This window comes from Pelobates fuscus, chromosome 11 (assembly GCF_036172605.1).
Source record: "Pelobates fuscus isolate aPelFus1 chromosome 11, aPelFus1.pri, whole genome shotgun sequence".
In the NCBI taxonomy this organism is placed as follows: domain Eukaryota; kingdom Metazoa; phylum Chordata; class Amphibia; order Anura; family Pelobatidae; genus Pelobates; species Pelobates fuscus.
The window spans coordinates 88,908,137-88,921,135 of record NC_086327.1 but is presented as its reverse complement, the minus strand read 5'-3'; the positions used below and the strand labels follow the sequence as shown (position 1 = coordinate 88,921,135).

General features: G+C 34.6%; 1 protein-coding gene across 1 annotated transcript in view; it reads left to right on the top strand.

Annotated features, from left to right (window-relative positions):
* PER3 (period circadian regulator 3) overlaps nucleotides 1-12,999 on the top strand; it is a 44,582-nt gene that overhangs the window by 18,825 nt on the left and 12,758 nt on the right. The window contains exons 7-15 of the mRNA XM_063436470.1: nucleotides 3,297-3,439; nucleotides 5,281-5,359; nucleotides 5,721-5,827; nucleotides 6,342-6,498; nucleotides 7,064-7,169; nucleotides 9,973-10,101; nucleotides 10,244-10,370; nucleotides 11,498-11,642; nucleotides 11,892-12,019. Of these exons, the coding sequence (XP_063292540.1) occupies nucleotides 3,297-3,439; nucleotides 5,281-5,359; nucleotides 5,721-5,827; nucleotides 6,342-6,498; nucleotides 7,064-7,169; nucleotides 9,973-10,101; nucleotides 10,244-10,370; nucleotides 11,498-11,642; nucleotides 11,892-12,019 (1,121 nt within the window). The remainder of the gene's footprint in view (nucleotides 1-3,296; nucleotides 3,440-5,280; nucleotides 5,360-5,720; nucleotides 5,828-6,341; nucleotides 6,499-7,063; nucleotides 7,170-9,972; nucleotides 10,102-10,243; nucleotides 10,371-11,497; nucleotides 11,643-11,891; nucleotides 12,020-12,999) is intronic.

Below are 12,999 nucleotides of genomic sequence, written 5' to 3'. Positions count from 1 at the left end.
GTATATATATGATATATAGACATATATTATACCTATATAATATATGTCTATATATCATATATATAATGTCATGCTAAGTGTATTTTTATATTAATATGTACATATATTAATATAAAAATACACTTATAATTAATTTACACACGTGTATATATATAATATATATAATAACTATATATATATATATTATATTATTATAAAATACGAATAATAAATAATTTAAATTAAATAAAAAAATTAAAAATAATAATAAAAATTAAAAAAAAATTATATCTATATGAAATTTTATTCTAACTGTATTTTGATATTAATATATATATATAGTTATATCAAAATACACTTAGAATGAAATTGTATATATATCTATGTATATATTAATAAATAAAAAGAATGCGAACTATTCATATGTCCATATACAAAATTACATAAATAATTATATAAATATACACGTAGACTTCAAATATATAAATATGCATATATATTTAAATTCTACGTGCGTATTTATGTAATATTTTTACATAATTAAGTTATTTTATTGATTGCAATTTAAGGGACCTGCCTGCCAACCCAGGCCAAAAGTCCAGAGAATTTAATTTGCTATCACTGTATTTTACCCTGTAACGTTCTACGACACCCTAAAACCTGTACATGGGGGGTACTGTTTTACTCGGGAGACTTCGCTGAACACAAATATTAGTGATTCAAAACAGTAAAACATATCACAGCGATGATATTGTCAGTGAAAGTGACTTTTTTTGCATTTTTCACACACAAACAGCACTTTTACTGATGATATAATTGTTGTGATACATTTTCCAGTTTTGAAACACTAATATTTGTGTTCAGCAAAGTCTCCTGAGTAGAACAGGACCCCCCATGTACAGGTTTTATAGCGTTTTTGAAAGTTACAGGGTCAAATATTTTTACATTGAAAATGGCCAGGTTGGTTACGTTGCCTTTGAGAGCGTATGGTAGCCCAGGAATGAGAATTACCCCCATGATGGCATACCATTTGCAAAAGTAGACAACCCAAGGTATTGCAAATGGGGTATGTCCAGTCTTTTTTAGTAACCACTTAGTCACAAACACTGGCCAAAATTAGCGTTCAATTTAGTTTTTTACTTTTTTCACACACAAACAAATATGAACGCTAACTTTGGCCAGTGTTTGCGACTAAGTGGCTACTAAAAAAGTCTGGACATACCCCATATTGAATACCCTGGGTTGTCTACTTTTAAAAAAATATGTACATGTGGGGTGTTATTTAGCAATTTATGACAGATAATAGTGTTACAATGTCACTATTGATACATTTTAAAAATGTATGTTTTGAAACCGCAATATCCTACTTGTACTTATAGCCCTATAACATGCAAAAAAAATAGCAAAAAGCATGTAAACACTGGGTATTTTTGAACTCAGGACAACATTTTGAATCTATTTACCAGTTTTTTTCATTCGCTTTTGTAGATGAGTAAAAGATTTTTCACATAAAATTCAAAAAACTTGTATTTTTTTTAATTTTTCATATTTTTTCATTTTTTTTTTAAATTAAATTACATGAGATTATATAAATAATGGTATGTAAAGAAAGCCCATTTTGTCCTGAAAAAAACAATATATAATTTGTATGGGAACAGTAAATAAATGAGAGAGCGGAAAATTACAGCTAAACACAAACACCACAAAAGTGTCAAAAAGATGCCTGGTCGCAAATGTACAACATCGCAAAAAAAGTCCGGTCCTTAAGGGGTTAAAATAAACATGCTCATTCTTAAAATGTATTTGATGAGGGAAAACACTGTATTTCTTTCTTTACAAATATTATTTTACTTTGAAAACTGGCTGTAAAATGTAGAAGGGTTATGCCGAGAAGCAAACTAAGCATCCAAATCTTTAAAATAATTAGTTGAAAATTGCTGGCTGTTATACTTTGTTATAAATTCACTATAATATACAAAGGATACATTGGGTATAGGAATAATTCTGTATTTTCCCCTTCATTCTTGTTTCTGTTGTAAGGTGTGTGTGTGTGTGTGTGATTATGTAACTATCAGGTTTTCTTCTGAGCAAGGCATGTGTTGATGCTGCAATTAAATCGTATTTGAAAGGATTATAGGACCGTAAACCTGTGTGTTGAAGCTCAGTTAAAGGCTCACATGGTTACGCATACGTACTTATACAAAAAAGCCATTGTTAATTATTCTCCTTTCAGATGACTTTTTGAGATTTTTTATTTATTTGATATACAAATGTCAGATGCGTGCAACAATGGAAAGGCTAAATAGATGCAAGGAGCTGCCTACCATGCGGTGCTTGATGTTTCTTCAGTCTTTTCAAGCTAGTGGCAACACTATGGATTTCCTAGACGTGTGTGTGTGTGTGTGTGTGTGTGTGTGTATGTATATATGTATATATATATATATATATATGTGTGTAGTATATATGTGTGTAATATATATATATATATAATTTTCCCACTCTTCCTGGCTGGTATATTTATTCCTCATTCTCGTGTCCTCTACCAAAGGCCTAGGAGTCTGAGGGTTCTGCGCAGTATTTTATACAAGTGGCACATCATATTTATTATGACCCAAGCAACTACCTTTAATAAATAGCTCTACGGCAATCTCTGGTGCAGTGTAAACCAACTTCAAAGTATATGATAGTGTTTAGCCAGATATATATATATTTTTTTCAATTTGACAATTTTTATTGAGTTTTTCCAGGGTACAGAAAAGAAAAGGGGAATGTCAGGAGGTAAAATGTCGTTCATATAAGAAATACATTGTGGTTTAACATTGCGTTGTACAAGGTGTCCATCTCTGGACCATTGTTATATTGTATCTATACTCATTCCTACGGCACAGAGAGCCGAGATTTGTTACCTCTTGACAACATTTTGTGTACTAATTCCTAAAGCATTTTGTCTTTATAAGCTGGGTGGAAGAGGGAAGGAATGGGCTTGGGGCAACTGGAATCATGGGATGGGGCATTAGGAATAGAGAGGTGTCTGTAGTAAGTGGATGATTCAGTCCTCAGGTGTTATCCACCTTAAGCAAGTGTGTGTGTGTGTGTGTGTGTAGGTGGGGTAAGTGACACTATGTTTAGAATAGCCAAATATATTTAAATATAAAGTTTTCTGTTTATTTCAGTATAAATTAAAGGTCACAAAACTTAATAAGATATACCGAAAGAATGTTAGGCAGCCATATATCCTAATATTAACTTTAGGCTTATAATGTTTTAACTGATGATTTTTTTTTTTCTCACCTTTTTATATCTCTTTTTACCTTTAGAGGTGGGAAGGATCGGGACCATGAGCTTCGCTACAATCCATATAGGATGACTCCCTATTCTGTCAAAGTGCAAAATCCTTCTAGCACTGAGCCAGAGCCATGTTGTCTTGCTTTAGTGGAAAAGATTCATTCAGGATATGAAGGTAAACCATTGAAATTAATATTTATATATATATATATATATATATATATATATATATACACACAATACTCTGTAGTGGTTATGGTGCCAGAAGTGTCCCACAATGTAAGCAGTCAAGCAGTTGGGGGTTCACTGAATGCCAGACCTGCCTCTTTACAGCAGGATTGAGAGCATAAATCACCTGCTAGGAGTTTCAGTTTGCTCCTGAGCCAATTTCTGCAGTGCAAAGCCATCTCATTGGCTCAGAATATGTCATCTGATCATTCTCAGCCAATGACCTAAGCCATGCGCCCAACAGGCTTGGCTCATTCAGAGAGCTCCCAGTTGCAGTGAGGCAGAGATAATCATTTATAAAAGTGTTTTGCATCAGCATGAACAGCATAGTGTCACTGGACACTTTGATGGCTTCTCTCAAAGAAGCATTCGATTTAACTGAGCACTGTGATTGGCATGCAATACCATGAGAAGCATTGGCAGAGATCATCCACGAGGATGATCTCACAGCAGGATAAGCAGCTACAGCACCAACACCGACATTTAATTATGATTTATAAAAAATGGAGTTTACCATTGTGTTTTACATTCCACAGTGGAGAACAGTAATCTAAAAACACAGAGGAACATGCTAGTGTTATAAATAAATATAACCATAAAGCTAACCATTAAAAGGACAGTCAAAGCACTAAAAGCACTTTGTTGTAATGAAGAGACTTTGAAGCATAAATGCTTCCTTCACAGCCTTGCAAGTGAAAACGATGGTGTTTCTGGGCATTGGCATGGTTTACATTTTGTAATCTTTACACCTCTAGCGGCTGTCTGATTGAAATAGATTCAGTAATTGAATCTGTTTGGTGTCCAGGGTCAGCATACTGGCTGTTTAGAGTAATACTGATGCTTCTTTTAGAGACCCAATAAAATGGTGAATTGTGGTGATTGCCACACGCAGCATGTGTCCTCAATGTTTCTACAAGCATTTAATTAGTGTTCCTTTAAAATGTTTACCCCTTTTTTCACATCTATTTTTAAAAATCCATTCCATTTGATGCTTTAGGGTCTCACAAGAGAACCCTTTCAGCAAATATGCACTGACTGTTCTCATACTCTGATGACATTGTTATGCTGAGGCAGGCAGCAGCAAAGTGAAATTCTCTGTTGAAACATTGAATCAAACGTATACAAACCATGCAAAAAACATTAAATCTCCCCAAAGACCCATATGTTAAAAGGAATCCCTAGTAACCAGGGAAGACTAGATGTGGCCTTTCTTTAACTCCCTCTGGTGTGAGGGGTTAGTAACTGGAAGGGAGACATGCACTTTATCCACAGTTTCCCTTCAGTGGGGTGGATAAAGGTATAATGTAAGACAGCTAGAGGTTCCCCCAAGACAAGGAAATATGGAATGGCACCATCAGGCATTGTAAAGTTGTCAGAAAAAGAGACTGACATCTCTCTCTGTTCTGATTGGTCCATAATTTTCTACATTTGTCAAAGGACTTAAGCATCTTAAAGAGAGTTCTTCACTAAAGTGAGAATATGTGGGAATTTAAAATGAATTCAAAGTACATTTCAAATTGAAGACCGAAATGACTTGGAGAGTTTTTCCAATTTGGCTATTTTTAGCCTAAAGTTTGGAATTCCTGATAATTCTCACTAGTGTTTAACAATCAATGTGCTTTTATTAAACCTACCTAATTTGTACCCATCATAATGCTAAGTGTACTTGTCTAGTAAATTGCTTCTGATTTAGTACATGTACATGTAGTCACTCAGTTGAAGTCACTCATTTTATCTATTCCAGAATATCTAAAGATATCTATGTTAATACTGCTAATTTATTTTCAGCTCCTAGAATCCCTATGGACAAAAGAATATTTACTACAACTCACACACCAGGCTGCGTCTTTCTGGAGGTAGATGATCGGTAAGTTGTCATCTGGCTCATCATAATTCCACTGTTCTGATCAGTGGTACAAGAGAGAAGGGATACAGTTTGCCTGCTCCCTCACAGCTCTTACCCTAAGGCAAAACTGGATTCTTACCTTCTTAGCATGTAAATCATTGGAGTGCCCATTTAAACTCAGAAATGTGAAACGTTGACAGTGTAATAAGGCCAAAATAATAGCATCTACAAAATAAAAAACAACTTTTTAATTTGTAATTTCCTTGCCAGTAAATAGTTATATTGTTATTGCAGGTTTTTATTTACTATACATTATCAAAATAGCACTCAACATTGTTGCTGAAATGTATCTTTAATATGTACTCTGTGGTTCTGTTTCCAGGGCTGTCCCTTTACTAGGTTACTTACCGCAGGATTTGGTTGGAACCTCTGTTTTGATGTATTTGCATCCCGAGGATCGTCCTTTAATGCTAGCAATGCATAGGAAAAGTAAGCACCTTTTACCTATTTAAATATACAATTTTTGTGAAGTGTTTGTGTATTCTGTGTGTCTGTTTACAGTTTGTTGTGTACATTGTTCAAATGTTAATGGTCCTTTATGATGTCAAATCCACAGTGCTTGCAGATAAATACTGCATTTACTTATCAGAAGAGATGCAAATTATGTCGAGAGCTTGAACCTCTTAATTTTTCCAATTAAATGTTTTAGCCTTAATTTGTTTCCTGCGTTTCTCTTTATAACATGGTATCAAATTGCAAGGAATGCATGAAATTGTTACATCCAGTTAGATCACACTGTGTTGGTAAACCATATGTAAGTGTATTCATTTTAAAGAAATCAAAAGAATTGCATGGATTGATGACAATTGTATATTCTCACTCAGTTAATTTACTTGGAACTGATTCATCATGCTAGGCATTTAAGAGAGCCATAAAATTGTTCTTGTTGTAAAAAGCAGTTTGGAATTGTAGTCGGTGCTCTTAATGTATGTTTTTATTTTAGTTCTAAAATATGCAGGTCAGCCCCCGTTTGAGCATTCACCAATCAGATTCTGCACGCAGAATGGAGACTATATTACACTGGATACCAGCTGGTCCAGTTTTGTCAATCCATGGAGCAGGAAAGTAGCTTTCATTATTGGGCGCCACAAAGTCAGAACGTAAGTTATTGACTGTTCATATACTATCAAATTAAATTTGGCTTGGTTGAAAAGTGATAACAAAAAAATTAATTAGTATATTCTTTTTAATATTTGTGTCTGCTTTATAACTGGTGCTTCTTGTGTAAAATGTCTCTAATCCAATAAGTTTGTTAGCATTCACATATTGGATGTTTATTCATTTAAACAGCCGTGATGAGTTAACAAAAATTCCAAAATAGGCACGTTTTCATACTTATCATTTTGCATGCATATTTTTTTCCCATGTTACATATAAAATAGTTTAAATAACTAAAATCTTTCCTATCGAGTGTTTTTTTTTTTTTTTTAATGTCAAGTCCTCATTTTGTGCTCTATTCTATAATACTACTCTACCCTGGTATTAGAAAGGTTAGGAATTTGTTATTTTGTTTAAGAGACAACTATGGTCTACATTTAGCTTTCTATTCATATATTTATTTTGCAGTAGGTCTAACCATTTGTGTATGATTTATGTCTGAGAATTTGACATTGAGGGAGAAAGGAGTTCCCCACTAAATTACTGTGTCCTCTTTACCTCTGATAGGGGTCCACTCAATGAAGATGTTTTTGCTGCTAGAAGCCGAGAAATAATCAATGTTGACAAAGAGATTAAAGAACTTCAAGGGCAGATATACAAGGTTCTTTTGCAGGTATGACATTTAAAATGAATACTCAATGATCTAATCACTCCTCTTTTCAAAAAAGAAATAAACTTAGTTGATCAACCTTTACTGGGTGTATAAAACACACTTGGTTATTGCCTTTCATTATGAGCATTGGCGTTATACGTATTGCATTATCTAGCTATAGAGCTCCAGATTTTATAAAGTTTCTCAAAATGCTTTGTTAGTGAGCTGTGTGGCTGAGTAACACGAAGTCTTTGGTCTGCACTAGTCATCCCTCATAGTTTAAGTGAAAAGTCTCTTCCGGTTTGTGCAACACAACCATGTTGCCTTTTTTTTTTTGATGTTGCGCAATGCACTTGAACTGTCTTTTCAACCTCTTGAGTTTTATTTGCTTAATTACAAGTTAGCCTAAGTTGACTCTGCTGCTGCTCATGTTTATGAAAAATTAAGAGACTCCTACTCTTAAATGCACTTGTGTTTAATCTGTTAGTTCCCTCCACATCTGTCACCCTTCTGAATTAAATTAATTTGGGAGATGATTAATCTGCATACCTGACCCCTGATTAGGGAATCTAGCCTATGCAACAATTAATGCCAAACAATAAGGACTCTTCTCTTGCGTGCTTTGAAGTCACCAAAAACGAGTGCTGAGCTTGAGCTTTGCAGAGTTTTAACTACTGAAAGGGGTAGGTTGATGTATGTGCTTGACACTAGTACAGCATATTGCCTCCAAACAGAGATCCTCTTGAAGTTAATGGGACCTGATTGTTCACCTTTGATAGGTTTTCCAGTTTGTTTGTTTTTTTAATTTGCTAATCACTCTTGTCTGGTCTTAATGAAAAATTATTTCTAAATGTCACCCAAAAGAAAGTTCCATAAGTCACATAAATCTAAAATACACAGTCTGTCAAATACAGAAAACACATTTTTACCTTTCTTCTTATTTTAGTTTCTAATATTACTTAAACCTGAACCTGTATTTGGTGTCCTTACTGTTACAATCCATTAATAATATAAAAAGGCTAATGATGAACAATCCTTTCTTTAAAAATTTTTTCCTGTACATTGAAAGGGTATTATGTAAAAAAAAAAAAAAAAAAAAAAAGGAATAATGAAAAGTCAGGACCATGTTTATTTAGGCCACTGTAATTTTGAGGAAGGTTTTGAAAGCGGATTCTTTGTTGCAGATATTCCCCCCCCCCCGCCCCTTTGTGAACCATAATTTGCCTCCACAGAGAAGAATGGGGCATTACATCACTACTAGATGGTACAGCGCTGCTCAAGTCATTTGTTCACAGGGATACCATTGAAATATTTAGCCTTCACAGACCAGTCTACAGCCAGCTCTGAGTGATTCATTAATCACATGGATCTTTCATTGCAATCATTATCTGTTCTAGAAACACTGCAAAATGACATTTATTATATCTGTATACCTTTGAAACAAAACAAAAAAGACTCTAAATACCATCAAGTGCAAGAATGCATCAGATAGAATCATTCAAAAAGTGTTTTATGTTTTTTTGTTTTGATTTTATTGTACTTTTTATTACTGTCCAATTTTTTTTTTTTTTTTTTAAAAACAAGTCCACATCATCCCACCTTGTTACCTGTTGATAAGTTGGTACTGCTACCACAAACAAATAACTATCTCTCTGGTGTTAAAAATAGGGATGTTTTTAATGTTGTTCATTTTATTTTAGTTTAGATCACCCAGCCCCTCCTTTGGGTTTAATAATAATTATAAAAGCCTTTAAACTTACCTGCAGTGTCAGGACAATCTCCTGTATGCAGCCCACTCTGCCCATGTTAGATCATCAATCCTGATAATCTCTGGAAGTGACATCGTGATAGCCTGGGTATCTAGGCATATGTAATGGCAAGTTTAAAAAGGAATGAGAAAGTAACATGGGTGTGGACTACTACCATGATGAGTGAATAGGGGTATGACTAATCTTTCGCAAAAACACTGCTGCATTCACAAACACAATACGTCCCTGCATTCACACATAGTAGACATTCCACTGTAAAATCTCTGTATTCACCTTAAGCACAAATACAGTCCTACATTAAAGGAACACTTTGATGACCATAACAACGTTATCTCCATAAAGTTATGGTACCTGGAGGTCCTGGTGCTCACGCGTTTTACAAATGGTTTTAACCCCTCTTGGCCTCTATTCCTCCTTTGTCCCTGACTTCAATATGTCCGCATCAGGCCTCGGACTTGACGGTAATGGGCTCAGAGCAACAGTTGACATTCTTATTCTATCAGTGGCTTTCTATTTAGAACAATGCTTGAGAAACATATGCTTTCATTCTGTCACCAACACCCAGTTAAAGGCTTCCGCATTTAAGCTGGGGAAAGAGGAACCTGGAGGATGGGCAGCTTCTGAACCTTTTTGAGGCTAAACCGTTCATTTCATAAATGGTCTAACCCCTTAGAGGTACAGTCCTTGGAAAATGTCTATATTTTTGACAAGTTAGTGGATATATTCAAAAAGTCATGTTTTTTTTTTTATTTATTTTTTTCGTCTGCATGTATTCTTTGGGAATATATGAGGGAGAGGACACAAAAGCTGCAGACCCACGCACTTTCCCCAGTGCATACACTATTCAGAGGTTCACCATTGAAATTAAGTTGTTATGGTTTCCAGATTGTTCTTCAAACACACTTGCACACTAGGTTGCAAACAACCCATGAGTCAAAAACTAAAATGGCTAGAGAGCAGTGTTTTAGGGCTGGCTAATGTTTCTTGACTTGAAATTTAAAACACTGATTTATCAAATTCACTGTTTAAATCCTCATATTAATTCATCTTTATAGCCTGTTCACAACAATGGGTCCAGTGGATATGGCAGTTTGGGAAGCAATGGATCTTATGAACATTATATAAGCATAGCTTCTTCCAGTGATTCCAATGGAAACTGTGTGGATGAGACTCACAAAGAACCGGTAAACCAATTATATAAGCTTTCTACTTGTGGTTTGTTTTTAACTTCATTATTGATTTATGTGACTGTGTCTGTGATTTGCATCAATCCACATATACAAATTACTTTTGGCTATCTATATTCTTTTTAATTTTTCATTGTAGGTGACATTAAAGCAAGTCTGTACAGACATAAATCGTATCAAGAATTTAGGGCAACAGGTGTACATTGACAAGAGAAGCAAACCTTTATCCAAGAAAAGGGAGATCTTTGAAAAGCATGTACCCAACGGTGAGGATAGCCCCTGATTTTGTGCATGGGTGATTTGGTTAAAGTGTTGTGAAAAAAAATATCTAACAGTCTGCTGAGATGTTTTGAACATAATCTGTATCATTAAAACACATATGAGACTGGGAAGAAATGTGATCCAAGTGGCTTTGATGATGGTTTGAGTGTATATACTCATATACTCCTGAGAAGCCGTAATTATCTTATTTGTTTGAGTCATTACTGTGAACTGTTAATATTTCTATCTGGAGGAACAATTTCTATTATTTATTCACCACTAGTCCAGAAGCAGTTACAAGTGTCACTGTATCTCCTTCTTGCTATTTACTTGCCCTAGTATTCTAGATCAACCCAGGTTTAATCTCAGCAAAGTACGAAACTTCAGTTTGTAAAAATCGTGGTTAGGACCCAAAATTGGATCCATGTGTTATTTCCAATTAGTCAGCATTTATTGAAATCAGCATATTCTATTGCAAAGGGCCTAGGCAAACACCAACACTGATTTAGTTTTTAGTTTTTTTTTTTTTTTTTTTTGTTTACAAATAGTGCAGTGGTGACACCTATTGCACTGCACAGAACTGATCTAAATGTATAAGGCTTAAGGGGACACCCAGACCACTTAATCTCCAAAAAGTGGTATGGTTCCAGTGGCTCTATCCTTTTAAACCCTGCAATTTAAAGCATTGAAGTTTTTTGTATGTGTGTGTGTGTGTGTGTGTGTGTGTGTGTGTGTGTATATATAAATATATATATATATATATATAGATAGATAGATAGATATTTACACACACTGCAATGGTTAATTCTTTGACTGCACTTCTGCTGAATTTTACTCAGTCATGTGATGGGGAAGTCCATAGGAGAGCTTTGAATACAATGCGGGAGACAGAGCAGATCCAAGGGAGCCTCAGTGCTGGAAAAAGATCCGCAAAGCTTTCATTAATTTTTATTGTACGGGGGGAGAGGGAGACACCTGCATATAGAATAAAAAAAAAAAATACAGGATTGTATTCCTAACAGTATAATTTTTCTTACATTTGAAGTGGGGGGGGGAATATTTTATGTTTAGCAAATTCTTTTCTGATTTTGAAAAAATAACTTGTTCATTTTTTTTGTTTGTTCGTTAACAGTGAAGTCAAACCCAAATATATTCTTGAGACCACAACATGAAAATGCCACTGTTGAAGGACAAGCAGCCACTTCTTGTGATGCATCCAGAAAGGGACAACATATTCCCTCCTACCAGCAAATCAACTGTGTGGATAGTATTATTAGGTAAACATTCTATACTCCCTGTGAGTATATACCCTGATTCTTGATTCGATAGGCAAAATAATAAATTAAGCAAATTTGTTCGATAGGCAAAAGAATAAATGAAGCAAATTTGTCCTCCTGCATAAATGCAGTCATTGTGATCGATCAATCTCCTACTTGTGTATAGAAATGGAGATGTGCAGAATGATGATTTGTCTAAATAGATAAAACCCATTCCCATGAATTTTGTGCTCTCTTTTTGTCTTCCAGGTACCTGGAGAGTTATAATATTCCAGCATTAAAAAGAAAATGTGAATCCTCAACAAACACTACATCTTCATCTTCAGAAGAAGACAAACAAGGCTGTCAGGGACAAGAGGACCTGGAGGGTTTGGAAGGTAACAATTTTTTTTTTTAGAATACTAGATGTCTTTTTGTTCAACAGGTTGATCTTTTGCAAATAGTAGGAGATTGTGCGCAGTTCGTTCTGCTAGTAAATAGGTTAAACAGCTTACCTTTTTCTTAAATTGACTCTAACAACCTATTTAGACTATACAGTGAAAATGATCACCACCGTTCAGATTAAAAGATATATATATATATATATATAAAGATCAAGTGTAGGAAAAGCACTCCAAGGACTTCTTTCAATGTAGAAAACAAATAAATTTTATTCGGCAACTGCCATGAAAACTCAACGTTTCAGTCCTGTGTCAGGACTTTCGTCAGGATCCTAACGAAAGTCCTGACACAGGACTGAAACGTTGAGTTTTCATGGCAGTTGCCGAATAAAATTTATTTGTTTTCTACATTGAAAGAAGTCCTTGGAGTGCTTTTCCTACACTTGATCTTTATAAATTTTGCTGACAAGCACCGGGCAATATCTACATTTCTACAGGAGTGCAAGCATTGGACAATATTATATATATATATATATATATATATATATATATATATATATATATATATATATATATATATATTCAAGATTGTTCTAACTAAAACAAATAAATAACTGCAGTACTGCATTACTCTGATACTCATTGCATTGCAGACTTTAAAATTATTATAGTTTTGTGTTCCTAACACTTTAGTGTTCCTTTTAAATTGAATGATCCTGGTACCATAACCACTACAGTGAGTTCCCTGCAACATTCCTACTGTAAATGGTAAAACCCTTTTTGAGAGTTTTAACTCCTATTTGGGGATCCTAGACACCCACGTTCTAGTCCCCTGTTTATGCATCTAAAGCTGAAGGAATACTTTAGCGAGATCTAAAGTTTATCCCTAGTTGGATGAAATGAAATGAATAAGCATCAGCGGACACCATCAGCCAATGAATTCTGTGCAAAGATTGGTGGATTGCATGTTGCTAATG